Genomic DNA, 26118 nt, shown 5'->3' with positions numbered 1-26118 from the left:
CCACCTAGTACTTAATTAAATATAAATATAATCCACAGGTTTTTATTGAGATACTTGCTCCTCTAAAATCACGAAGACTTGTTTGCATTTTTAGTTATTATATAAAACATGAACAAAGAAAAGGAACTGTCATAATGTAAATTTGTTGTTACTGATAGGGTCCCCTGATTTTATTGTTCTTGGGGCCCCCACAACTGTAAATCCACCTCTGATTCTGATGGCATATGTCATGACTTGGTCGCCTGAAAACTAGGATGGTGCAATGCCATGACATCATGGCAGTGCAGTTCAAGCACAGTAGTTTTTAGACGTTTGGTTTTGCCCCTGCTTCGTTGATACAATCTTTAGAGGAATATGAAAAGTATATATGTATGTGGTACAAAGTCCCCCTGAGTTTAAAGAAGGGCTAGTAAGGAATAAAGCTGAGAAAGTCCCTTTAAAAATACGAAATATCGGCAAATTTCAAACGTTATGTAAGAATCAGAAGCATCTGGGGGCCCCACAATGCTCAAATCAGGAAAATGAAGGCTCCTGTAAAAACTGGTGCGCCTGCCAGCAAAGGCTATAAACTGGCTTAAGGCTGTTGACATATTTTTAGAGACAACTAATGTGATGCCATCAGAACCAAACCTGGTATATGCCTTTTAATGAAATTAGAATTCTTTAAACATATTTAAAAAATTATTATTTGTTCAAAACACTTTATTAAATTATCATTATTTGTCAGTTGTACACACAAAACATTATAGGAATATTATATATATTTAATATTCTTATTTATAATTTTTAATTCTCCGACAAGCTGGAGTCGCTCAGTCGGTATAGTTCACTTGTGGACTAAAACGACGGAGTTTGTTTGTTATTTATAATTGTTGACCAGAATGTATATACTGTCATTCTGTCTTTCCACACTACTGCTCCTTCCCAGCAAGGTAATTAGGTAACCTGTTCCTCTTCTCATGCGCTTCATTTCTTCAATGGAAATTTTTCTGTTGAAGCCATATTTCTCATAACACCAGGTGTGGGGTAATTTTCCTATAATCCATGAACTATCTTATTAGATTCATAGAAAAATTCTTTGTAATTACTTCCTTAATGAACACAATAACTGTTGTGATGTAGAGGTTACCTCCTGCTATGTATAAAGTGTATTCAGCTCAACTCCGGTTGGAACTGGCAATTCTGAAATAATTTCTTCCAATTGAATAAACATAAAGTATTTCTAAAAGTTGGTGACATGGTTTGGTATCATGCTGTATGGATTTCCCTGGATATTATCTGATGTCTATAGCTGAGACTATCACTGTGTTTTTAAGGTGGGCTGTGTCTCCATATGTAAGCCAGTTTGCAAAAAAATTACTATAATAATATTGTAGAATGGACACTAGACATATTCATAACAAACTTTATTTCAAAATTGAGGTTCTCACGGCAGCGAGTATTAAGATTGTATTTTCTGAAATGTGACGTAATTTAGTTTGGTACATAGATGCCGAGAAATAATTATTCCTCTACTCTACAGATCAAGGCAGTACCTTCTTCTAAAATATTAATATTTCTTAACTACATCATTTTACAGCCCAGAAGACTATAATATTGAACTGTAGGCTTATTTGTTCAATAGCAGAATATCATATTTTTTAAAGTGTCTAGATATGATTAAAATCATCAAGTATAAATTATTTAATATCCTAAATTTACTGATATTTTACTGATGCTGCATTTTGGTATTGCCTTCTCTAACACACAAAATGAAAATATTGATACTGATGTCTGTTATTTGCAGGATCTATCCAAAACTTGATATCAAACTGCAAGATGGTGGATTCAGAAGATTCACTTAATGCACCTACACCAGAATTGATCCCTCTACACCACCCTGGAGAAAAGAGCACAAGTTCTGAGTTCAGATATTTAAGGGGACAAAATTTACTGGTAGGCTTACATGATCCCTGTTGCCAACAGAGATTCAAAACTTATTTTAAACACTGTGGATATGTGAGACACTTCAAAATCAAAACTGAATGACACAAGAAATAATTGAAAGAAGTAAAGAATGGAAATACAAGATTATCTCTATTTTAGAAAATTTATTAAACCTTTTATGTGGAAATAAAGCACAGGGTAAAATTTGGCATTATTTAACAAATTACATGCAGTGTTGAAAAGCTTCACAATCTGCACTCTTCAAGTTGCTATTAGACCAAGAAGGATGAGATTGGCAGGGCATGTAGCATGCATGTGGCCACTCAATACATACAAAATCTCAGCCAGAACCTTCAAGGGATGAAATCAGTTGAGAGACCTAGGCATAGAACAAACAATCTTAGAGAAATAGGGCATGAGGGTGTGGGCTGGATTGAACTGCATCAGCTTAAAATCCAGAGATGAGTTACTGAGAACAAGGTATTGAGCCTTCAGATTAAAAAAAAAAAACATGAGAAATGTTACTAGCAAAGTAACTATTAACTTCTGCCATAGCTCAGACAATTGTTTTTGACTTCTCATTGTGGAGGCCCAGATTCAATCCCAGGACAGTCAATGTGGGATTTATGGTGAATAAAATGGCACTGGGGGAGCATTTTTTCCAAGAATTTCCATTTGGCCCTGTAAATTATCATTCCACCAATGCTCCATTAGCTCAGCTGTTATGTAGGCTGATAAAATTGGCAGTTTGTGGAAGCAGTACTATCTGACACAGCATCATCCCACTCATCCCACTCCAAGAATAAAAAGAAACTATAAACTTTTCTGGGAAGATCATGTACCATAGGGCCAAGCAGAGTGTTGATAAAAATATCTTTGGTTTAGACAGGAGTTATAGCACTTATCTTGTTCCTTGTGTGTCCACAGTTTCATTCCCTAAGAGGGGGAGACTGGCTGCTGTTATGTGTTGGAACATGCTTTGCATTTATTCATGGTATCTGCTTTCCCCTCATCACTCTGATACTGGGACATATGACTGACATCCTGCTCTCACAAGCTGAACAGGTCTGTATGGATGGAGCAACTGATTTTCTTGCTGTGCCACATATGCAACCGTTCACTGTTAAGAAGATTACTGTTTTCTGGGACGAGACCTATTTGAGAGTTGCAGGCATTCTTGGTGAACATGCTGCCTCCAAAATATTGAATATGTACCGGACTACATAGTGTCATATCCCAGAAGATAATGATCTTCATAACTAGTACTTGAAGAACTGTTGTCTCACCTCTACTGTTCTCTCATGACCATCTCATCAACAAACTACAACCCTGGCAGTTTTACACACCTAACACTATTAACCAGAATAGCTGAACAGTGACTGGCTATAGGCTGGACAACTGATATTTTAATCCCAGTGTGGGTAGAGATTTCTTTCTTCACCACTCCATCCAGCTCCCTACCCAACAGGCACTTGAAGTAAAACTGCCAGGTCACAAAATGTACTCCCTATTGCTAAAGTTAATAATGCTATGTTTACCTCTACTCTCTCACATCTTCATGACACAATGCTTAGGAACACAGGCAACTTTACTTTTAATAAACTATTAATGTACACTTTAATGAAATAAAATTTTGTTTCAGAGATGTAACAGTTCCAACTCTTCTCTCAGTTACCTCTCACAATATGATGAGGAAACAGACAGCTATGAAGAACTGTCTATAGAAAACTTACTGCAGAACACATCATCTGGATTTGTCAACCCACAACAACTTCTAGATATCTTCAGGTAGCTTATGAAAATATGCATGAAATTTGTAATCTATGATATGAACCATTTCGATCATTAATAAAACAGAAATTCCACTGTGGATACTGCAAAAGTTCTAAAAATATTCAGGCACTGTGAAAACTTGTATAAATAAAATGAAGTTTGGTGGTAAAAGGACCCTTAATTAAAAGTTTCCTTTGAATAGCTTGAAATATTTCTGAGACATGAGGTCCTCACAGTAGTGAGTACCGGCATTAGAATTTTGGGATGTAATACCATGCAAATTGGTGGTTTGGTACTAATGTTTTAGAGGAATCTGATGCCTGAGTTACCTGCTCACTAGTCACTTAATTAGATTCCCACTGTGCCTCAGTTTTCTTGTCATGGTGGTGGATGAGACATTTTCATTACATGTTCTGAAAGCCTCAGGATACAGTGAATTTAAACAGTACAGCAAAATTATGGTTAGACTCTGACAAAAACCATAATGATCTGCTTTAAAATTGGTAACATTTCCAAAAAACTTGATAATTCATCACAGGACTATAGTGAGACCTTTACAGAAGTTACTGCTTTAGAAATGCCCCTTTTGGTGTTCTTATATGCTCAAGTCCCATTTACACATAGTTAACATTATTCCTTCCTTTGCAGGAAATTTACCTTTTTTAGTTTAGTCCTACTGAGAAATATGATAATTAGATATTTGATCTGAAAGGATGACATTAATTTCTTTTGTGGTGGGACATGTTAAACATTTTACTGTTGGACATGGATGAACATATCTGAGTATTTTATAATAATTTTCCATGGACAGTGAACATACACAATTCACTCATATTTTAAATGCCAGCTATAATAAGTTTCTCTTAAACTGTAACATTTCCACGCAAAATACAGCTACAAATAAGACAAATGTTGTCACATTATTATGTCTGTTGCAGTTCTGAGCCTGGCTCCATATCACAGGAAGAATTTGAAGATCTGCTGTCATTACTGTCTGCTATTCTAGGCATCACTGTTCTTGTAGCAGCTTTCCTGCAGGTGAAGTTTTACACTGTCAATTTCATTGCAGTTTGTCAGAATGATAATGTACATGAGTTTACTGCCTCTCTGGATTTTAAGCTGTAGACTTAATCTCTACAGACTAGACAGATGCATTTAGTTTTTTAGAATTTCAGCTTTCAGAAACAAACTGTGAAGAATGTTGAAAGTTTTCCATTTATTTGGAAAATGCCATCTTCAGAAACAATAACTTGGGGGATTTTAGTAGCTCTTATATATATATACGAGTATATCTGGCAGTAGAAAGTGAAGATATAATTGGATGGAACCAAATAGCCAGGTGATAAACAGGAGATGACCACACCTTTGAGAAAAGATGATTGAAAGATTTTTGAGAACCATAATTGGTCATGAAGACAGACAATGTAACATGTTTGCTGAAACAGAAAGCTTTGTTTCAGGTGGTTTATTCTCAATGTCATATATTAAATTTCTGCTGCAAAAGCCTGGGGGAAAGATTTTGGCATCATAACTTTACACTATAACTCACTGTCCCTTCCATTAGTCATCAGTTGTCACCTTATTTGCAGTGACTTATTGTCTTGTTTCTAGCAGGAATTACATCATTTCAAGTAATATACATTGTAAATAGTTAATAAGAACTGCGCATTTAGAAATCAGACTAGATAACATTCACAAATTTCTGAATATATATTTTTGAAGAGGACATCTGCTAATATCATTCAAGAGTTAGAGGCAGTTTTTCATATACAAAGTTACTGCAAAGGAAATTATTTTAAGCAAGAACCCTTTTAATGGGTTTTACTATATTTAATAAAATATATCTAAAACTTTAATTAGACAAACACGCAATGTGGTACTTCTGTTTGGCTAATATTATCCAAATATATCAAGCCATTGCTATCTGGTGTTAAGTATACTTAGAGATTTTTATTCTTAGCAGCTTAACCTGTAGGTTAGTTTCTGGGCTAACCAGATGCACATGGTAACCATCTGTTCTCATTAACGTTCCTTCTAATTTGATTTCTAATTGCAGCCATTTTGCTGGGAATTGTGTAGCAGTCGACAGCTGCATTGTTTGCTACAAGATCTATTCTGCCAGCTTCTTTGGCAAAATATGGCCTGGTATGACTGTCACAAAGATAAGGATCTTGCTTCACAGCTCATCAGGTATGGTTCATGATTGTAATTTATTTACAAACACATCTTCCAAGTTATGCAAATTTTGCTGTAAGCAATTTCAATTTATAGGAATTTTGCTTTAGTGTGATTTCATGTGATTTCTATTTTAAAATTAGACAAATTTTTTAGTCAGAAACTTCCATTTATAACATTGCTACTATGAAAAATAAAAATTTGATTTATGGAATCATTGCTGTCAACACAACAGCCACACACATCAATAAACACCTCTTCTTCAAATCAGGTGAAATGAGATATAGCTCCATCCCACTTATCTTAAGGAAAACATTATATCACCTTATGAGCTGCGATAACATAGTTGGTATAGTGACTGGCTATGGGCTGGACAACAGAGGGGTTGGAGTTCGAATCCCGGTAGGGTCAAGAATATTCTCCTCTCCAGACCAGCTGTGGGGTCTACCCAACGTCCTATCCCTTGGGGTAAAGTGTCCGAGGCGTGAAGCTGACCACTCACATCCGGGTAGTGCCGAGGTCAAGAAAATATGGTTCTGTACATCAACTCTCCCATATGCCTTTATGGTGTAGTGCTTAATTAGCTAAGCACATGACAACTTTATTATATCACCTTACTACTTTAAATTACAGCCAAAGTCAATCTGGCAGTATTGCAGTTTCCTGTCACAGACATTTTCTCTCTTCCATATGATTTTCAAACCATTACGGAAGGTAAGTTAATAAAACAGTGCAGTCACATGCCATTCACTCTTACTTTCTGCAGAGTACACCTTGCTAGTTCACTGTCTTCATCAGTAAGCTTAATAAAACGAAATGTTTAATGAAAATCAGAGTAGCTATGTGACGACACATACACACAAGACAGGCATTCTTTTCTTTAATTGTTTAATCATTTGTTCACCTGTTAAAATTCATTCAACCACTCCACTAATCTGGGTGCACCCAGTAGTTTAGTTGGTTAAAGCACTATGCTACAAGCTAGAAGGTCATGGGTTCGATTCCTGAGGAGGTCACTGGATTTTTCGATTGACCTAATACTTCCAGCTGCGCTATGGCCCGGGGGTCGACTCAACCTCTAACAGAAATGAGTACTAGGAATCTTCTTGGGGGTAAAGGGCAGCCAACAACCTGAGCTGATTTGTATAGAGAAAATGTGGGAGCCTCAGCATTTCACAACCTTATGGACCTCCGTGGCCTGTTACAGGGATAACTTTACCTTTTATTGTACTAAATTTGAAATTAAAAAGACATCCTGCTTCTGTTTCTCTCCCCTTTCAAGACCTTTAATGTACATCTAAGATAATTTAGTAACCAAACTTAAGAAAAATAACTTTATTTTTCACTTCAAGAATTTTAATAAACATTTTAATGAAAATGAAAATTATTTTCTAAATATAGGTGGGCATTTGTTTTGTGTTATACACTTATGGAGACAATATCGTTCATAAATTCGTGCAACTGGGAGGACACAGCTGGCGTGGTCACTCTTACTTTCCTCTCACAGAGCTAAAGAATATCATTAAAAACTTTACGTAGGCCAGTAATGAGTATGCAAGCACAAAAAAATTATGTAGTTCGATCACGTTCATGTTGAGTAACATATGGGTACTGTACTTCCAGCCATGTGGATCAGATTCATCACGGGACTGGTGCCAGAGCAGGGATGTTACTACAATACTCTGCTACATGTGCATCAGGTTTCATCATTGCTTTCATTGTCAACTGGCGCCTAACTATCTTCATACTTCCATTGTTTTTTCAGTGTTTAGTGGCTCCACATCTTCTGGACAAGGTACGTATCATGAACTGCTTATGGGTTATGACAAGACAGACCACTCTCCTAATCTTCCTTTTTATAACTATTTTTTTATTGCTAGTGGGGTGGTACCAAGTCCCTTGTACTGAAGCCACTTCTGGCCTACTGTACCATTGAACTTACTTACTTACTTACTTACTCACTCATGGCGCTGAGCCCTTCTGGAGGAGCCGCCAAATCTGCAGCTACTCAAGAATTTCCCAGCATTTTATGGAACCCGAAGGTTCATTATCGTGTTCACAAGAGACCTCCACTGGTCCCTATCCTGAGCCAGAATAATCCAATCAATACCATCCAAGCCTATCTCTCTAAGATCCGTTTTAATATTGTCCATCCACCTATGCCTTGGTCTTCCCAGTGGTCTCTTTCCTTCTGGCTTTCTCACCAATATCCTATAGGCATTCCTCATCTCCCCCATTCGTGCTACATTCATATAACTTACTAACTTATTTAAATGCAAATATAAAACAAGTTTGAGGACATTGTACTGAAAAGGATATTTGAACTACAGAGGAGGAAATATCAGAAGGATTGAGAACAATTTATAATTAGGAACTTCCAAATTTATACTATTCATAAATCTTATTACAGTAAAATTAAAATGGATGACATGGTCAGAAAATATACAGTAGCATGCATGAATTGAGAAGTCCATACAGATTTTAGTTGGAAACCCCCTACTCAGAAGACCTAGGTACATACAGAAGATAATATTAATACGATCTTAAAGATATAATACATGAGGATCTGGAATAGATACTGCTCAGGATAGGAATCAGGAGCAAATTCTTGTAAATATGATAGTGAACTTTTTAGCTTCGAAGGCAGGGAATTTCTTGACTATAACATCAAGGAGGACTCTGCTCCACAGAGGTAGTTAATGAAAAATGCTTCCATGATCTTGTATTATATGTTTCATAGCTGTACAGTATAAAAACCCACAAAGCCTTACAACTGGAACCAGAAATCAGCTGTACCTTGTATGACACACAGCAGAGGTCAGAAACGTGTCAATAATGGGCACCATGGCACCTGCTAGGAACTTCAAAACTTTTATACAGAATCATTTTTCATTAATTAATTTTAAGACTGTATGTCAGATTACAAATATCTGAGCCCTTTGAAGGGAACAAGCACTTGCCCTACACACCCAGTTCCTGTGCACTGCAGATGAATATGTAGTTTGACATGCCAGTGTTCACAGTTACAGTGCACTTGGCTTTGTTCACATTGTCACGTGTATTAGTGACTATAGACAGGGTTTGGATTGGTGAATAGATTTACTGACCACTTATAGGTCATAACTACAAATAATTATAATATTATTGCTGGTCTCCACTCTAGAAATCACTTCACATTAAGTCTTCTCAATCATTTCCACTAGTCACTACTTGGTAACAGTTCTCCACAATGGCAATTTCTCTGCAATGTCTTCACTAGACATTGCCTGGTAAGAATCTTAGCAATGGAGATTTTTCCGCTTCCGTTGTCCGCTGGTGTTCTGTTTGCTTTCACTAGTTGTTTCCTGGTAATGAGTCTTAACAATTGAGAATTTTCAGCTTCTGTGCTTATGTCATTACTGTCTGGCGAATATCCCACCTGTTCTCAGCCTCAATTGCAGAACTCAACTCACTGCTCCAAACTGTCCTGGTTATAACTTCTTGGCATGGACCACATAGAAAACACTGTTCTTCTATTGTTGCGTTTGTGTCCATTGCCTCAAGAGTTTACTGAGTTGTTACCCAGAAATGGAGAGTGTAACCCTGTTTATTAAGAATCTGCTCTCCTAGCAATGTGCGCTGTTTTGTGACTGTTATCCAGCAAGAAGTCTACATGCCACAATATTTACAGTGTCTTCAGGATGTATGCAGAAGGAAGCAGCATGTCTCTCACAAGGTTAATAACAATAACAACGTACTCGCAATGGTTGGATTCTGAGCCAGATTTGTTGCTTTTTGACATAAAAATGGCTCTTCTCCTAAGTTTGTTTCCTATCACCATATGATACATGAAGATGCAATGAAAATAGTAGTTTCTATTCCTGTTTTCCCTACCACATATTTCGGCAATGATGACTGTTCTTCACTTCAGGTTTACTTGCATTTGACATCAAAAAGATATCATGAAGCTGGTCAGATAGCAGAAGAAATTCTGTCAAATTTCCAACCTGGTGATGACACAGATGGAACAGCAGTGGAGCTTAACTGGTAAATATAATATGAAGTTTAAATGTTCAGTTTAAGTAAAGCAAATATGCCCACAAGATATAATAATTTTGCACAACATAAGTCTGAAAAAGATTTCTCAAACCATAATTTGCATTGATTTAACAAGGAGGGATTTTCCATTTACACAGTCATCTCATAACATCTTGTCTGCCACTACATAACCTCAGAAGCTGACATAATGTCACAAAATAATGAAACACAATGGAATTCCCATTTAATGCTTCATGATCTAAGATTTTCTTTTAATTTAAGTTCCAATTATAGTGAATTCAGTTCATTAAATGATGTTAAATTTCCTCTTCTTAAGATTCTCCTCAGTTTAGCGTTCAAATCCATTCCCTCCCAAACGAACTTCAAATGTGGGTTTTGCTGTTTATTCATATCAACATTCAATTATGTCTTCAGTTACAAAGAAGCAATTCAGCAAAGTCAGAAGGCCACTTTGAAGAGATACTACAGTATTATCAGTGGCATGTTGGTTGTGTACCTGGTAGCAAATGCTGTATTGGCTGTAGCTCTGTGGCAAAATTGGAAACTGATAGAAATGGGGTGCCTAGCACCTGGAGCAGTGGCCACAGTAAGTACAGCATACAGTGCATTTACCATCAGAAGTCTCTGATTACAACATTATCACTCATTTTCACATTATTCTTTGTTAGTATGCTTATAAGTATTGAGAGGACATTAGAAATGCAGTGTACAGATATGCAGGGCTATATTAGAGTAAGAAAAGGTCATTTTGGCCCATTCATTAATACCTCATATAAGGCATACTTACAAAGAGTACAGTAAAATCTCCTTTAGTCAGTATGAAAACATCTAGAATTCTCACGCAAAGAGCAAAAGTTTCGAAAATTTACCATTTTTATAGTTATTTAAAAAATAAATTTTCAGCATGCAAATGTTCACTTGCCAGGCAATAGTTCTCCAAGCCACCACTAGCAGGGCTGCATGTCATCATCATATAGGTGTCATTGTAGTCACAATGACTCATGATTGCAGGCTAGTTCAATTTGTGATCATGTTACAGTATATTGACCACCTCTGTGGTCTAGTGGTCAGAGTTCCTGGTTCGCTTGCGGACTAAAGCCATGGAGTTTTTTTTTTGTTTGTTTGTTTGTTACATTATATATAACATCTTACACCCATCAATCCCCTCTGTCACCTAAGAGGACTGCCATGCGAGAACTAAACCAAAATATGTTGTTTGTACCTAGAAACAGAAGACTGAATATGTAAAAGACTGGAAAAAGGTAAACATTGCATGAAAATTGGGGTTTCATAGTTTTCCTCATAAAATTACTATATCCAATTCCCCATTCATGCCAGATAATGGAGTGTTCACTGTACTATAATCACCTAATAACACATCACATAATCACAATATTTACAGTGTGAATTAATATATCCAGAGCTAGACATGAGGAAGTTATGTAGGACCAACTCCAGATCTGGCTGTGGCTATTTACACCTTCAGAGCACAAATAGAAGTTTGGGATATCCTATCTGAATAAAATATTAATAATGTACTTTCTTGTATTTCAGTACATATACAATGAGGGCTAATTAACAATTTTATAAACACAGACTATTCCTCATAAGCAGGGCCCGGATTTTGATGACCTGAAAATATTTAAAAAATGACCTATAAAATCCAGAAAAATGACATAAAATATGACCCAAAAATGTAATATGCAGGGCCCAGATTTTGACGACCTGAAAATATTTAAAAAAATGATTGAAAAAATCCATAAAAATGACCTAAAGGAGAAAAGAAGGAACATTTCACTTCCATGTTATTCACATTTCAGAGAACATATGAAGAAAAATTCCCTAAAATGGCCAAAAATTTACCAAAAAATTACCCCCAAAATGAAAAAATTACCTTAAACCTAAAAATGTAAAAAATTACAAAAAATTACCTATAAAATTTACATTTCTGTAACCAGCAGCTCATATCTGAGATTTATATATTTAAGAGCATCACATAGGATACAAGGAAAAAAAGATGACATGTCATCAATATCCGGGCCCTGCTCATAACGCTCTCAGGGTCCTTGTTACGTCATCCAGCCACCAAGTAAAATATAATTACCCACTAATATATTTAATTCATTACAAATATTTGAAAGAGTGGCAGTGGTATGGGACCATTACTTATGATTTCTAAAACAACCAATTAAAAGGTAAATTTGTTGCTCTGCTTAATTATGCATCATGCCATGAAGAAATGGGAGAATGCAAGTATAGCTGTATGCATTCTTAAGCTTGGCACTAGATGGAAGTTTGCAGTCAGCTTCACACTCTGGCCACTTTACTTGCAAGGAAGTATGACAGGAAGCTGGGTCAGCCACATCACCAGTCTAGACACCATGGAGAAGAGAAAATATCTTGCTCCTACTGGGTACTAAGCATGATTCCTTGAACATCTCGCCCATAGCCTAGTCACCATACTGACTGTTAGCTCATAACTAATGCAACAGATTTTCTTTCTATTAAGAAGTGTACTAACAATTATGGATACAAAATCTTTAGAAACTCTGGTGAGATACAGACAACAGAACCTCATGTAATTCATCCACACTAGTAAATTTTTCATTATATTTCACTTTCACTTATAATTTATGATTCTCAAAATTCTTACTTGCACTATTTGGAACAAGTTATTTTTCTTCATTTCAGAGCATCTGTTCATTCATAAATTTAATACAATTTAATACTGATTTGTAAAATCAATATTAGCTATTCACCATAACAAAACAGAAAAATAAAACTAAAGCTTTTGAAATGTACCAAACTGATCACATGATATGATATGGAGAAAGGGAGTTGTTTACTAAGCAGGTTTAGGTTAATGTAAGAAAGGGAATATTTCTCATTAAAGGAACATTTACTATGTTAGCCTCTATGAGTATACTGTGAAGTGCTAAACCCCATGCCTGATTTTCTTCATTCATTCTTGTTGCCATGAAATGTTTCAGTTTTCCTTAGTCTCTACAGGACATACCAGGATAACATTTTAAAGTATATTATAACTTCCTACCTCATTCCAACTTATTTCAACATCCCCCATCTAACTCTATGTAACCTTATACAACTGATATATAACTGAAAGCTTGAGAAAAAGATTGTTGTGTTGATAACTGTGACTGTTTGAAGATGTCCTTTCCATTTCTAGCATTTATGTCACAAGTTCCTAATGATATCTTTAACTTTAATGGCTGCAGGTGTTTTTCAGTGTGATTGGCGGAATGTTATCAATAAACAAGATCCTGCCACTTGGTGCTGCTGTAATGTCAGCCACTCAGTCTGCTGCTGCTCTCACAGTTATCATTGACAATGCTTCTGCAGAAAAGGGAACAGAACTTACCAATAAAACTGAAATCACTGGGAAAGTACAATTCAAAGATGTCAGTTTCAGTTATCCACTTGATTCTAAGAAACAGGTACAGTGTAACAATTCATTCCTTTATTTAAATTACTTAAATATAAGATTGGAAAGTGTAGAACACAAAATTAACAATGGCATTCTTTGAAGTAAATTAAGCTGCCTTAAAAGTAGGAATAACAAAATGCACATTACTGGAACTCTCATATATTGAATTTCAACAAAACCTGTGGGAGGGTTTTTGGGATATATGGAAAGTTCCATTTATGGCCTCATGCAGTCTGGGCCTTATTATGGATCAATATGGCTGAAAACTGCGCTTACTTGACAATTATTGGTGGAAGTTTACCACATTAAATTTCAACTAAAATCTGTGGAACAATTTACTGGATGTGAACTAGGCTTAATTATGGATCAATATAACATGCCCACTTTTGGTGAGAATTCCCAGTATTTAATATTAAAAAAATTCTGTCTAACAGTTTAGATGTTGATACCAGGTCATGTATAGACCAATGAGGAAACATGACCTCCAACATACAGCATTTTTTTCTTTGTAAACAATGTATCCAAAATTACTGGACATAATGTAATTAATTCTTTTCAAAAACAGAAGTAAGAGTTAAAAATATCTTTGTTAAATAATAAACTCTATGAACAACCTTTATGAGAGTTACATGTTCAGAATATATTCATTTCTACAAGCTATATAAACTGTGCATTTGGGGAACAATTGCACAATCTGGGCATGGACATGATGTTAAATCTGTAACAAAGTTAAGTGGGAATACACATAAATTGACACTAGTGGAGGGAAACAGATTTCACTCCATTGACACTTCTGAGAGACTGCCATTAAGTACAGATTATATGAGTTTCTTTGGGGACACAGATTCATGCAAAAGAGTAAGACACTCCTCTTTATAAAGTCATGCTTATCCATACTGCATACATTTGTTTCATAGTGGTGCTGTCTGGAAAACTGCAAAATTAAAAACTAAGATAACAACATAGAAAGAAAATCTAATTACTTATCATACTTGTAGTATACACTTCTTATTTATGGAGTCAAAACACATAAGTTAACTGGAAGACAATGCNTTCTGTATCCAAAGGTACTAACCTGCTTAGGATTTATAGAATGTAAATAAATTAAATTCAATTCAATAAATGGAATCAAAACACATAAGTTAACTGGAAGACAATGGAATATATGGGTAAGAACAGAGTTGCAGAAAGGTGGTGAAAATGTACCTGCTACTGTGAAAAAGCTGACATTTTCAAATGCAGCAGGATGCTGGGATCTACAATAAGAAGGAAATATGAAGAAAATGCAGCTCAAGGTCCTATTATAGAGAGAAAGCATGACTAATTAAGCTAACTACACTGAATAGTTCTCGAAAAACTAACAGTTGCTCAACTAGTTAAGAAATTCTTAGTAGAAGAAGGACAGAGATTCATTACTGTCAACACAACAGCCCAAGAGCATGAACAACAGGTTCCCTCAAAATTATTTTTAAATGTACAGGTGAATGTCATAAACTGTAAAGAAATTAATACAAGATGTAACAAATTTTTCATTTCAGATGTTGCACAATGTGAACTTTGAAATTGGGGAAGGTCAAAGTGTTGCATTTATGGATGTCAGTGGAAGAATTCCAACTACTGTGATGGATTTGTTGTTAGGGTTTTACAAACCTACAGCAGGGGAGGTACTGTGCTTTCATAATTAAGATAATTAATAACAGATTTTTCTAAAATAATACTTTTCTAACATTCTGATAATATAAAAGAAATATTTATGACCCACAGCTCAAGAGAAGATATAATATGCAACTGCAGAGATGTAAGTTTGTATAACATTTACAGGCCATGCAATCCCAGAACTTTGGTGGACCTCTTTCAAAGGACCATAAACAAGAGTCAATATAGAAACAGATGGCAGGAGAACATTAGTATTTTGTTCAAGGTACAGAACTTGTCAATAAAGAGGTCACAGGAGCATAGCTAGAAACAGGGCTAGACAGTGTCTGCTTAGGTCCAGAGCACCTCTTTTTGAATAGGCTATTTCTAATGCCTTAAGATGTCATAACTATCATTCCCAATAGTATATGCAGGAACTTCATGAGCCTACATTGTAACAATTTCCTTTTAATCAGCGTTGGTCATTCCCCCAGGCTTTTCTACAGTCAGCCAGGGTGCTGTCTATCCTAACTGAAGATTTGTTTTCTGAGTTCCTCCAGGTGAATGAAAATATAGCAACTTCAAGGACAGTATGATTTCTCCCCCATTTGTTTATAGTCCACAGAACAAAAGCATCCTCACATAAATTTATGATACAGTTGGTGATTATTGCCTATAGAAGTAATGTGCAATCTGAACCTTCCACTTGCTGACATTGTAGGTACTATTTGATGGAACCCTGGGCTGCCCTCGAAGTGTAATTGCTGTTATAAGTTTTGATCCAGAGCTCTACACTTGTCTGTCTGTACTTGATAACATTCAACTTGGTCAGAAGAATGTACAGTTCAGTCAAATGGTTCAAGTGGCAGTAAACGTTGGTGTCCATGGCTATATTCCAGGTCTTCCTCTGGTATGGCTTTTGCTACTTCTGCTAGTATTAACAATAGAGACTAGAAAGATTACAGACCTACATATTATAAACATAAAATAATTTAGTTCTATATATGTGAGTAGATGAGGTTATAACATGCAGATGATCACAGGCTTATAGAAATATCAATCAATGATAACATAGCATATTCTGTGAACTTCATAAAAGAGAAGATGCCAATAGACTAACAGTATTCACTACAAGAACCAGAGGCCATATGTGGTCCTAGATCTTATGTTCCCTTATTTAATGCTGTTACTGTGTTCATTAAAAACACTATCTGAAGCTATGTAGATTTCTTCTAATGCTAATTTAACTTATCAGAACATGTTGTATCATCTCATTTCCTGCAGGGATATGATACACTGGTTGGGGAGCAGTTTTCAGCAGACCTGAAACAACGCATGGCCTTGGCACGGGCTGCATTGCGTGATCCCAAGATATTCATAATTGATGACATCACATCAAATCATGTTATGGATACTCAGTACAACCGAATATTGATTGAAACTTTACGTGAAGTTATGGCAGGTCATACTAACATTATCTTGTCTCAAAAGCTTCCCATCATCCAGCATGCCAACATTATCCACGTATTACAGGTAATCAACATGAAGATTGCACCAATTATAAGAACATATAGTGATTGTTTGTGGCACAATAAACTACCCAAAAGCTTGGATATGAGTACAGGTAATGTGAGCAATAATCTTCTGAACTAACAATACAAAATTACCACTTTCCCCTGAACTATGGCATGTATATGTATAGGGTCTTGCTTTGATCTCAAGCAGTGTGAACAGCTTTGGCAGCCGATGCACTTATAAATCCACTAGTATTACTACTATCTGAAGCATGCTTTGTGCTTCCCTTAGGATAGTTATATAATAAATGAAAGGCCCCAGTTATTTTCATTGTTTATCTGTAAGAATGTAAGAAATGTATCCACCATTAACAGATTTCAAGGAAGTTAAGAAACGTTTCAAAAGCTGGTCTTACACGGGCTCAGAATAACCATGAGAAAAAAAAAATAGTAGAACTATGTTTAGTGTTCAATTGCAAAGATCCCAAATCAATAAGTTCAGTGATAAATTATCCCCGTTCATAGTTTTCCTCAGTTTAGTGTTCAAATCTACTGCTTCGCAAAAAAACCTTAAATAAGGGTTTCCCTATGGGTAAGTAGAGGTACAAATATAGCTTCACCATTCTTAACCTTAGCATTAGATAGACATGAGTGGTCAGCTTTATGCCTTGCCACTTTGACCCTGGGGAAACAGTCCCTGGTACCTACTGTATAGGAGGCTGACTGACCCCCAAAAACGTCTCTACATTATAGAGAAATCTCTTGCTCCTGTCAGGAATTGAACTCTGACTCAGTGGCTAACATTCCCATAGCCGAGTCCCTATGACAACTGAGCTATCCTTGCTCCCATATAACCTACAACTTGAAAGGAAATTACATAAGATTTTTTGGACAATGAATAGTTCTTCCTTCTTGGATATAATGTGATGTAGTCTGTTGAAAACCAACTGACGTTTCAGAGGAATAAGTCACCTCCATCTCCAGGGTCAAAGAAACTAAACCAAACAAGAAACCAGCATGAAGCAGGTAGCACAGAGGGCTCTGCTCTCTGAGGTTCTGACACTGGTAAGTATTAAGTTATGGTCTTTTGAAATGTGATGCCATGCAGTCTGCTACGCAGGTACCAATGTCTTGAAGGAACCTGCTGCTTCTACGTTTAGACTCTCTGTGTTGGTATTTATCTGCCAGACTACACAGCATCACATCCCAGATATTTATATATATTTATACTCTGTGACCAATATTTGACATTACTAATGTGACTCTGCTGGAGTCGAGATAGTGTAGTCAGTATAGAGACTGACTGAGGGGTCAGAGTTCAAGTCCACATAGAGTAAAAAATGTTCTGTTCTCCAAATCATCCAGACCAGCTCTGCGGCCCACCCAACCTCCTATCCAACAGATACAAGGGGCTCTTTCCATGGGGGATAAAGCAACTGGGGCATGAACCTGACCACTCACCTCAAACTAGTGCCAAGGTCAAGAAAATGTGGATCTAAATATCCATTCCCACATACGCCTTTATGGCATAATACTTAATTAGTTAAGGAAAGGAACTCTTTTTTAACGTGACTTTGCTACATACAGAATGGAACGCTATGTGAATCTGGGTCCCACACAGAACTCATGGCCAGTTGTCAAGTGTACCACAGTTGGGTCAAAACACAGGAGAGAGACAAAGAGGACATCAATATAGCTAAGGACACTATGTACGTATGTGCTGACATGCACTGATAACCTCCATATTTAGTGTCATATTTACACGTGTATATTCACATAATGTTTGAACAAATTCATCAGTATAGGTTCTTCAATTTTTGTGTGATAATTAATACACCTTTGAATATTCTATTGCTAACTATTTTATATTTGAAAAAGTTTTCAGGTACATACTGGGAAGCATAAAACAAATGTATCCCTCTCCTGCGTTAAACATCACTTGTTTACTTTTTGTCTTCACACGTTCAAGGTGTGATAGTTGAACCATCCTGAATACTCATAATAAAGATCTGAATGTCTGTGATTCTGAAACTCAATTTTGCCTGCAACAAATATACCTTTTACATCAAATGTCATGGCAAATCTGGTATCCCCAGCATCACCTTTGCTGGAATGAGATTCATTTTTATATTTAAACGCTGAAAATTGTGTGCTCTAGGCTTCAGCCCATGAACTGAATAAAAATACATACAAATATACTCACAGACACAAGTTTAAAATCCATGGACTAAAAATAAATTGCATTTCTGCTGTTTGGTGAATCAAAACGTATGTTTGGAATTTGTGAATAATTGGTTTGTGTTGTGATATACATATGGTAATCTTATACAAGAAGAAGACTCAGTACACAGTTATATGTACCTCGTTATACCAGTTATGAGTCTATAGCTATGATTAAAGTCATATGAAAATCTTTTTGTAGTAGCTAGTTATAGATTCATTATTTGTTTTTCAGGCAACAAAACAGCGCAGACAGAAAACACAGGAAGACGTCAGAATTTGTTCTTTCACTGCAGCTGGCAGAACGGGTAATTAATTTAATGTTGGTTAAGCAAGTTAAACTACACAGCTGACTTTTTATTCAGAGCAGAGGCAACAGCAGTCAGAGTAAGAAAATGAACACTACATCTGGCAATGAAACCTAAGAATTCACAGAGTCTTGCTTCCATGTTCCCCACATGGTATGGCGGTTAGACGCAAAAGAATCATACCATTTTAGTCAAATGAACACACACTTGTAATCACCTGGTTATGAAGGAATATACTTGGCCAGCTATCTTAAATCTCAGAGAATGAACGTAAAATATCCACGGAATATGAGGCTGTCTAGAGAACACAGCTAATTAGGACCTGCCAGTTAAGGAAACAATATCAGCAGTTCAGGTGACTTCCATGTATTGACATGCATGAAAAATTATTTCCCATGCCATTAAATCAAAATTATGTGACAAGACTAATGAAACTGACAGTAATTGCGAAGCAATTGTTCAATTGTTCAGTTACAAATATATATGTAGTTAAAAAATGATAATCTTCGGTCTTGAAGATTAAAATATTCTGGGATATGATGCTGTGTAGCTGGGGACAAATTTACCAAACTACATGGTGTCACATCACATCTGAGATGACAGTAACCTTCAAAGTCATCATTATCATCATCACCATCATCATAAAAACCTCAAATGTTTTGATCCTGATCATTATAACTGGAAACCTCTGATATAAGGGGCATTGCTCACCAACTCCCCACTTCAGGAAAATATAAGTAAAATAACAGGACATAACCCATAGAAAAACAATAAGATTAAAATGACCCCTGAAGAACTAGGGTCTTAAGATGAGATGCTGGCTATCCGAATGATCACCTTTGTTTCTTCCTCACAGTTCCATCTCCCTCCTGTGATGAATGATACTGGGACCTGGAAAAGATCTGTGTAGTTCTGACACATTTCCTGCTCACCACTCATACTGCACCTTCCATTGACCTGAGTAAGCACCTTCCTTGTAACATGCCTAACTGCATCCTCACCCTACCCATGTATATTATAAAGATGGAGGCTGCAGGTTCCTCTGACATACTCGTGCAACAGTGCAGAATATATGAATTTCAGAAGACACAGTAAGCTTCATCAGGACCCCCCTTTATCTAGCTAATTATACCATGCTGACAAATGTTTTACTCCACATGTACATTTTGCCCTGTTCCAGGATGCTCTAACCAGTAGCACCAAATGTTCCATGTTATGCCTCTACTCACCAGACTGGCTACTGTTAATATTCTGTATGCTGGGTAATATCTGTACAGGACTGGGACTGCCAGCATTTGCCCATTTGTTTGGAGATATTTTTGTGGTACGTTTTAACTTCAACAAAAAAGTACAATGTTTTGTAATTAGTAATTTCATTTACCCTATGATAATACTGACTCAGATCATGTTAGAAAATCTGAAGTTATTATGGAAACTAAATCCAACAAAGCTTTCTTCGATAACATCAATATCGAATAAAACTTGAGACATTTCAGAGACTGAATGTCTCTAATATCAGGGACTGGTGTGATAAATGATATAAATTGGCAAATATATATTTCTTACGTTTAACTTGGCTCCATCAGACCAACAGATACTTACCCACACTATAGCTATGGGCAAATCTATGACTTATCACAGCAGTCCTTGACGATAAGTTTCAGAAACAACAGATTTATTCCAGAGCACATTCAGATGTTCACAAATCTGTTCTACTGCTATTTGTGAGCCTTGTTGTTATCATTATCTCCTCACTGACAATGTTCAGGGTGCAGACAAAGAACATCTGAACTACATTGTCAGACTACTTGTTATTTAAGTTATGTTCAGAAAATTTCATTATTTTTATCTTGTATTTTAAATGATGGAAAATATTAAAATACTTGTATGTCTTACAGAAATAAGGAATATGGACGTGAATCTGATTGAGGATTTCATAACTTGTACTCTTTTCCAAGTATAATTAGAATTATTAAGTCAAGGAGGATGAGATGGGCAGGGCATGTGACACGAATGGGGAAAGGAGGAATGCATATAGGATATTGGTGGGAAAGCCAGCTGGAAAGAGACCACTGGGTAGACCAAGGCATGGGTAGGTGAACAATATTAAAAGGGATCTTAGAGAGATAGGATGGTATGGTATGGATCAGACTGATCTAGTTCAGGATAGGGACCAGTGGAGGGCTCTTGCGAACATGGTAATGAACCTTCGGGTTCCATAAAATGCTTGGAAGTTCTGAGTAGCTGCAAAAATGGTGGCTTCTCATGAAGGGCTCAGCTCCATGAATGAATGAGTGAGTGAGTGAGTGAGGGATAAGATTCTGTGAGGTTCTCTCATCAACATGGCAATACATTTCCTCACCAGCTGAGCAACTCCATATAATTTGATAATTAGCGCAAATATTTATAAGTTTACAGATACCCTGAATACCTCACACTAAAAGTAAGAGTGCACGCATGTAGAGATTTAAATGCAAGTGGAACCATAGGCTTGCTTGAAGTTTTTTAAATATTTGTTGCATTATTCTTAGATGCTGTTATATTCATGTAGAAAACTGTTCATCTATATTCCATATCTGTGAACACCTGATGACTTGTTGATCAAAAGAAATATTGTTGTACTGATGGAATTGAGAGTTACACTGTCTCCTAGTAAACATGAATTATTTTAGCCCTTTCCTTATGAAATAAGGAATAAGGTTTATTTCATACTAAAAGATTAGGCTTAGAGCATTATGTCTGTCGGGTACCACTCAAATGCAATTTAGATGCATTAGCTTGAGTTAAACTTGCCAAAGCAACTGAGGGTTCATTTTAAAAAATTAAATTAAGACATTTTAAGTCCCATCTCTCAAATAACTCCAAAATATAATTACATTTATATCTACAGGAGGTGGACAAAATGATGAAAACATTAAGAAATTGAAGAATAGAATTTGTGTTGGCTACACTGAAAGAACTTCAGTTGGCAACACTGAATGCCCTTTAATTTGTTTATGCTCTGTAGTGCTCATATCAGTGCATTAGTGTGTGTGTTGAGTGACAGTCCATGTGAAAGAATTGGAAAATGTGAGATTTGTCCGATTTTGAAGCAGGACAGATCATTGGTGTGCATTTAGCTGGAGAATCTGTGACAAAAATGCCACATGATTAGATGTATCAAGTGCGACAGTTTCTAAGGTTATGTTGGTATAATGCAAAGACAACATCATTGAAGAGGACAGTGGGCTAAAATCAACACTGATAGAAAGAGATTGTTGTACCCTGAGAAGGAATCTTTCAAAAGATCACAGAACTACTGAAGCACAAGATACAGAAGAACTGAATATTCATCTGTTTCCACAAAAACTGTCTGATGTGAGCTTCACAAATTCAACATCCTCAGTAGGGCTGCAATTGCTGAACCTCTGATTACTAAAAGTAATGCTCAGATGTGTAAATGATTGTGTCCTGATTATTACACTGTTCCAACAGTGAAACACAGGGCATGTTCTGTGATGGGTTTGGCAGCAATATCATGGTACAGTATTCTGTTGGTCCCAATATTACCCTTCATGGCTGAATACTGTAAGAGAGTATATGGACAGGTTGGGTAGTCAGAGACATCCCATGATCCAGATGTTATTTCTGAACAATGATGCAGTTTTCCAAGAAGACAATGCTCCAATTCACACAGCTGGAACTGTTCGGTCATGGTTATAAGAGCATGAAGGTGAACTTCAACATCTTCCCCGACTAGCACAAGCACCATGTCTGAACATCATTAAACCACTCTGGTCAGTTTTGATGACCACAGTGAGGAACAGATTCCCACCTCCAACTTCTTTAAAGCAACTTGAAGATGTTCTTCAAGGAGAATGGTATAAAATTCCGCTGAAGACTGTTCAAAACTTGTATAAGTCTATTCCAAGAAGGAATGCAGTTGTACTGAAGACAAAGTTGGTCCACCACCATATAAATACAGAAATGTGTACAGTACTTGTAATGTAAGATTTGAGGTTTTCACAGTGGTGACTATGAAGAAAGCAGTCTTCTGGGATGTGGCACCGTGTAGATGTGGTGTTAACTGACGTTTCACCTCCATCTTCAGGGTAGAAGGAAAAAGAAGCAAATCCACAAGCGCAGAAACAGCGAGAACAGCAAGTCATGGAAGCCTCTCATCTGTTCCCTAAAAAATCACCCTGGGGCATGATGCCAGATCCACAAGGCCACTGTCCACAACCAACTCACATAGCAAACCCCCCCCCCCAACTTAAGGGTTAGTGGCCTCCCATTAACCTTGCCTTTCTCCCTTGACACAATATATACCTGCTCTAACCTTGCTCCTGCCCCAGACCCTTCCCCTCTCCCTCACCACTGATTTCCCATGTAGAGCTGTCCCCTTCCTTTCTTGCTCTCATAGAGCTGAGTTTATTCCAACATTAGTCTGCTTGCACCTGTTCTCACTGTCTTTTCGCTTGCAGATTTTCTTATTTTTTCTTCTACCCTGAAGATGGAGGCGATATGTTCCTCTGAAACGTCAGTTAACACCACATCCCAGAAGACTGCTTTCTTCAGTACTTGTAATGTTTCTATTATTTTGTCCAACACCTGTATGTCCTCCACAGACTTGGTACTTGTACTTTCCCCATGAGATGAACTTCATGCTATAAATCTAACTTCTGCGTTACTCCATCCATTTCCTGTTTCTGCAGACCTGTATATGAATGCAAGTTCTAGCTTTCTTATTTCATACAAGTTTTCTAGACTACGCTCACACGCATTTCAAGCAAACAATTATTTCACTACAATTTGTCTCTGTCAATTAAATTGTTCACTTTTTAATGGCAGCCGAGAGAAGAGCTCCCTAGAACATCCCAACTGTGGGGCTACACAGTTTTGATTCTTGCTGTTCTTCTGGGCTTCACTTCCTGGATACAGGTAACACAGTATCACACTAAGTAAAGCCTGGCAATGATGGATATGTTCACATCATAGATTCATTTTAGAACTGCATAACACTTCTGGGTTTACATAGTTTCTGACTATTTTTCTGTACATTAAATTAGAGATATTGTTTGTTTCCCAATCCTAGTTCTTTCAACTTGCAACATGCAAAAAAAGATGAAAAAGATTATATAACAGCACCTGGTGCCAACTGTATAGGAGACTAGGTGGGCCCCAGAACCAGCCTAGACATTATGGAGAAGAGAAAATCTCTTGCTTCTGCTGGGAATTGATCCCCATCTTTTCAGCCATCTTGTCTGTGGCCTAGTCACTATACTGACTGAGATATTTCAGCTCCTTGAAATCATGATACTGAGAATATCTGGACTTAGGGGACAGGAAGTAACAGGAAGATGGGGGGGAAATGCATAATGAGGTTTGTAATTTGAACTCTTCACTAAATGTTAGATTAACAAAATCACTGAGGAAAGAACAGGTGGGGAATGTACATGCAAGAAAGGAAAATATACAAAATTATAATCTGAAAACCTGAAAAGGAATCACTTTGGAGACCAGGCATAGATGGAAGAATGACAAGGGATCTTACAGGAACTGGGTACAAGAATGTGGAGTGGATTCAATTCGTTCTGGATGAGGACCACTGGCAGGCCCTTGTGGATGAGGTAAAGAATCTCTAAGTTCCATAAGGGGAATTCCTTGACCAAGTGAGAGACTATTAGTGTCTCAAATCTCTGCTGCACTGATAAAGACACAGCTTAACCTCAGCATTTGGTGGAGGCGAGTGGTCAACTTCACACTCTGCTGCCTAAGCTCAATATCTACTGGATAAGCGGGTCCCAGACATGAAATTACTGTCTTGCATTCTAAAGCACTATAACCATACATCAAATAAAACGATGTAAGAAATTCCACTAAACTATAATATGTAAAACGTAATAATTTTTCATACAGTATTCATTTTGCTGCAGTCAGTGACCACGGCAACATGCATTGAGAAAATGTTAAACAGATTGCGTACTGAGACATTTTCTGCCTTGCTGCTTCAAGCTGAAAGGGAAATGGACATAAACAGAAATAAACTGCAACATATCCACACACAGCTTTTCCAAAATCTGCCATCAGTTAGAATGGTAGGTATTATAACACGTGTCATTATGTTAACTGAAATCCCATTAAACTGACTGAAAAATGTAAGAAGTAAATCAACTGAACATTAATATTTCATAAGATATACAAAAGTATATAAGGTATGCCGTCTACACAACACTATTCTGTATTTAAAAAACAAAGAAGACACTACTGTATCAACGTTTGCTTTTATTATGCTTTTACAGACACAACAGTAGTGTCTTCTTTGTTTTTAAATAAAGAATATTTTTGTGTAGACTGCATACATAATATACTTTTGTATATCTTATTTATGACACACAATAGGATGCACACTATTAAGATTAATATTTCATGCATTTTGAGGAATTCTGAATCAAATCTTGGATCAAGGACCCAGTCCTCAAATTTGTTGTACAGTGAGTTTTCTAGACAGTGCAAACTTGCATGTTATGAGTCAATTATAAAGAGTTCCGATGATGATACATTATACTCAGGATCACTGGGTTCTGGACTCAGTTCATCGTCTGATTTTCCAAAGAGAATAAAATGTTACAGAACTTGGGTCCATTTTATATTCTCAAGTGAAAAAATGAAAAGGCACCTACTTAGCTGGGCATATTGGAAAGAGCTAATCTCTTTCATCGGTAAGGTTTCCAAAATACTGTGTTCTGTTTGCAACACTATATGACAGTGAAAAGCCAGAAACCTAATAATCCTTATGTTTTACAGATCATTCAACTCTTCCACATGAGTTGGGGGGGGGGACCTCACCCTAGTTTTCATGTATCTACAAACAGTAGGTGTGATGTGGTATACAAAGAGGCCACATTATAATTCTTCCTGTTCTTCCCCTTCCTACATGAGAGACTCATTATGAGTTTAAAAAATGTATTTTTATAGAACCATTATCAGTTAATGGACAGCCCCATCTCCTTGTCAAATACATATGCAGAAGTCTGGAATGCTTTAACAACTGTCACTATGGATGAACTATTCACGCAGCCAATCCAGTCATCATGTTCATGAA

At 36.7% G+C, this 26118-nt stretch overlaps 1 protein-coding gene across 1 annotated transcript; it reads left to right on the top strand.

Moving 5' to 3' along the window:
* Nucleotides 1–1818: 1818 nt before the first annotated feature.
* LOC111875716 (ATP-dependent translocase ABCB1) lies at nucleotides 1819–22773 on the top strand. Its single transcript, XM_033750186.1, has 16 exons — nucleotides 1819–1935; nucleotides 2854–2991; nucleotides 3569–3714; nucleotides 4638–4785; nucleotides 5756–5889; nucleotides 7498–7669; nucleotides 9785–9900; nucleotides 10327–10498; nucleotides 13149–13367; nucleotides 14896–15021; nucleotides 15714–15902; nucleotides 16277–16525; nucleotides 18094–18215; nucleotides 18962–19034; nucleotides 20215–20358; nucleotides 22678–22773. Exons 1-16 carry the CDS (start codon nucleotides 1819–1821, stop codon nucleotides 22771–22773), a joined length of 2361 nt encoding a protein of 786 aa, XP_033606077.1.
* Nucleotides 22774–26118: the final 3345 nt, after the last annotated feature.

This window comes from Cryptotermes secundus, unplaced genomic scaffold (assembly GCF_002891405.2).
Source record: "Cryptotermes secundus unplaced genomic scaffold, Csec_1.0 scaffold590, whole genome shotgun sequence".
Taxonomy (NCBI): Eukaryota; Metazoa; Arthropoda; class Insecta; order Blattodea; family Kalotermitidae; genus Cryptotermes; species Cryptotermes secundus.
The sequence above is the reverse complement of the archived record's forward strand: the minus strand, read 5'-3'. Positions and strand labels throughout refer to the sequence as shown.

Coding starts and splice junctions, on each gene's coding strand:
- LOC111875716 (XM_033750186.1), top strand. CDS start 1,819: ATGGTGGATTCAGAAGATTCACTTAATGCACCTACACCAGAATTGATC. Junction 13,368..14,895: donor CACTTGATTCTAAGAAACAG/GTACAGTGTAAC, acceptor TTTTCATTTCAG/ATGTTGCACAATGTGAACTT. Junction 20,359..22,677: donor TGTTTGGAGATATTTTTGTG/GTACGTTTTAAC, acceptor ACAATGATGCAG/TTTTCCAAGAAGACAATGCT.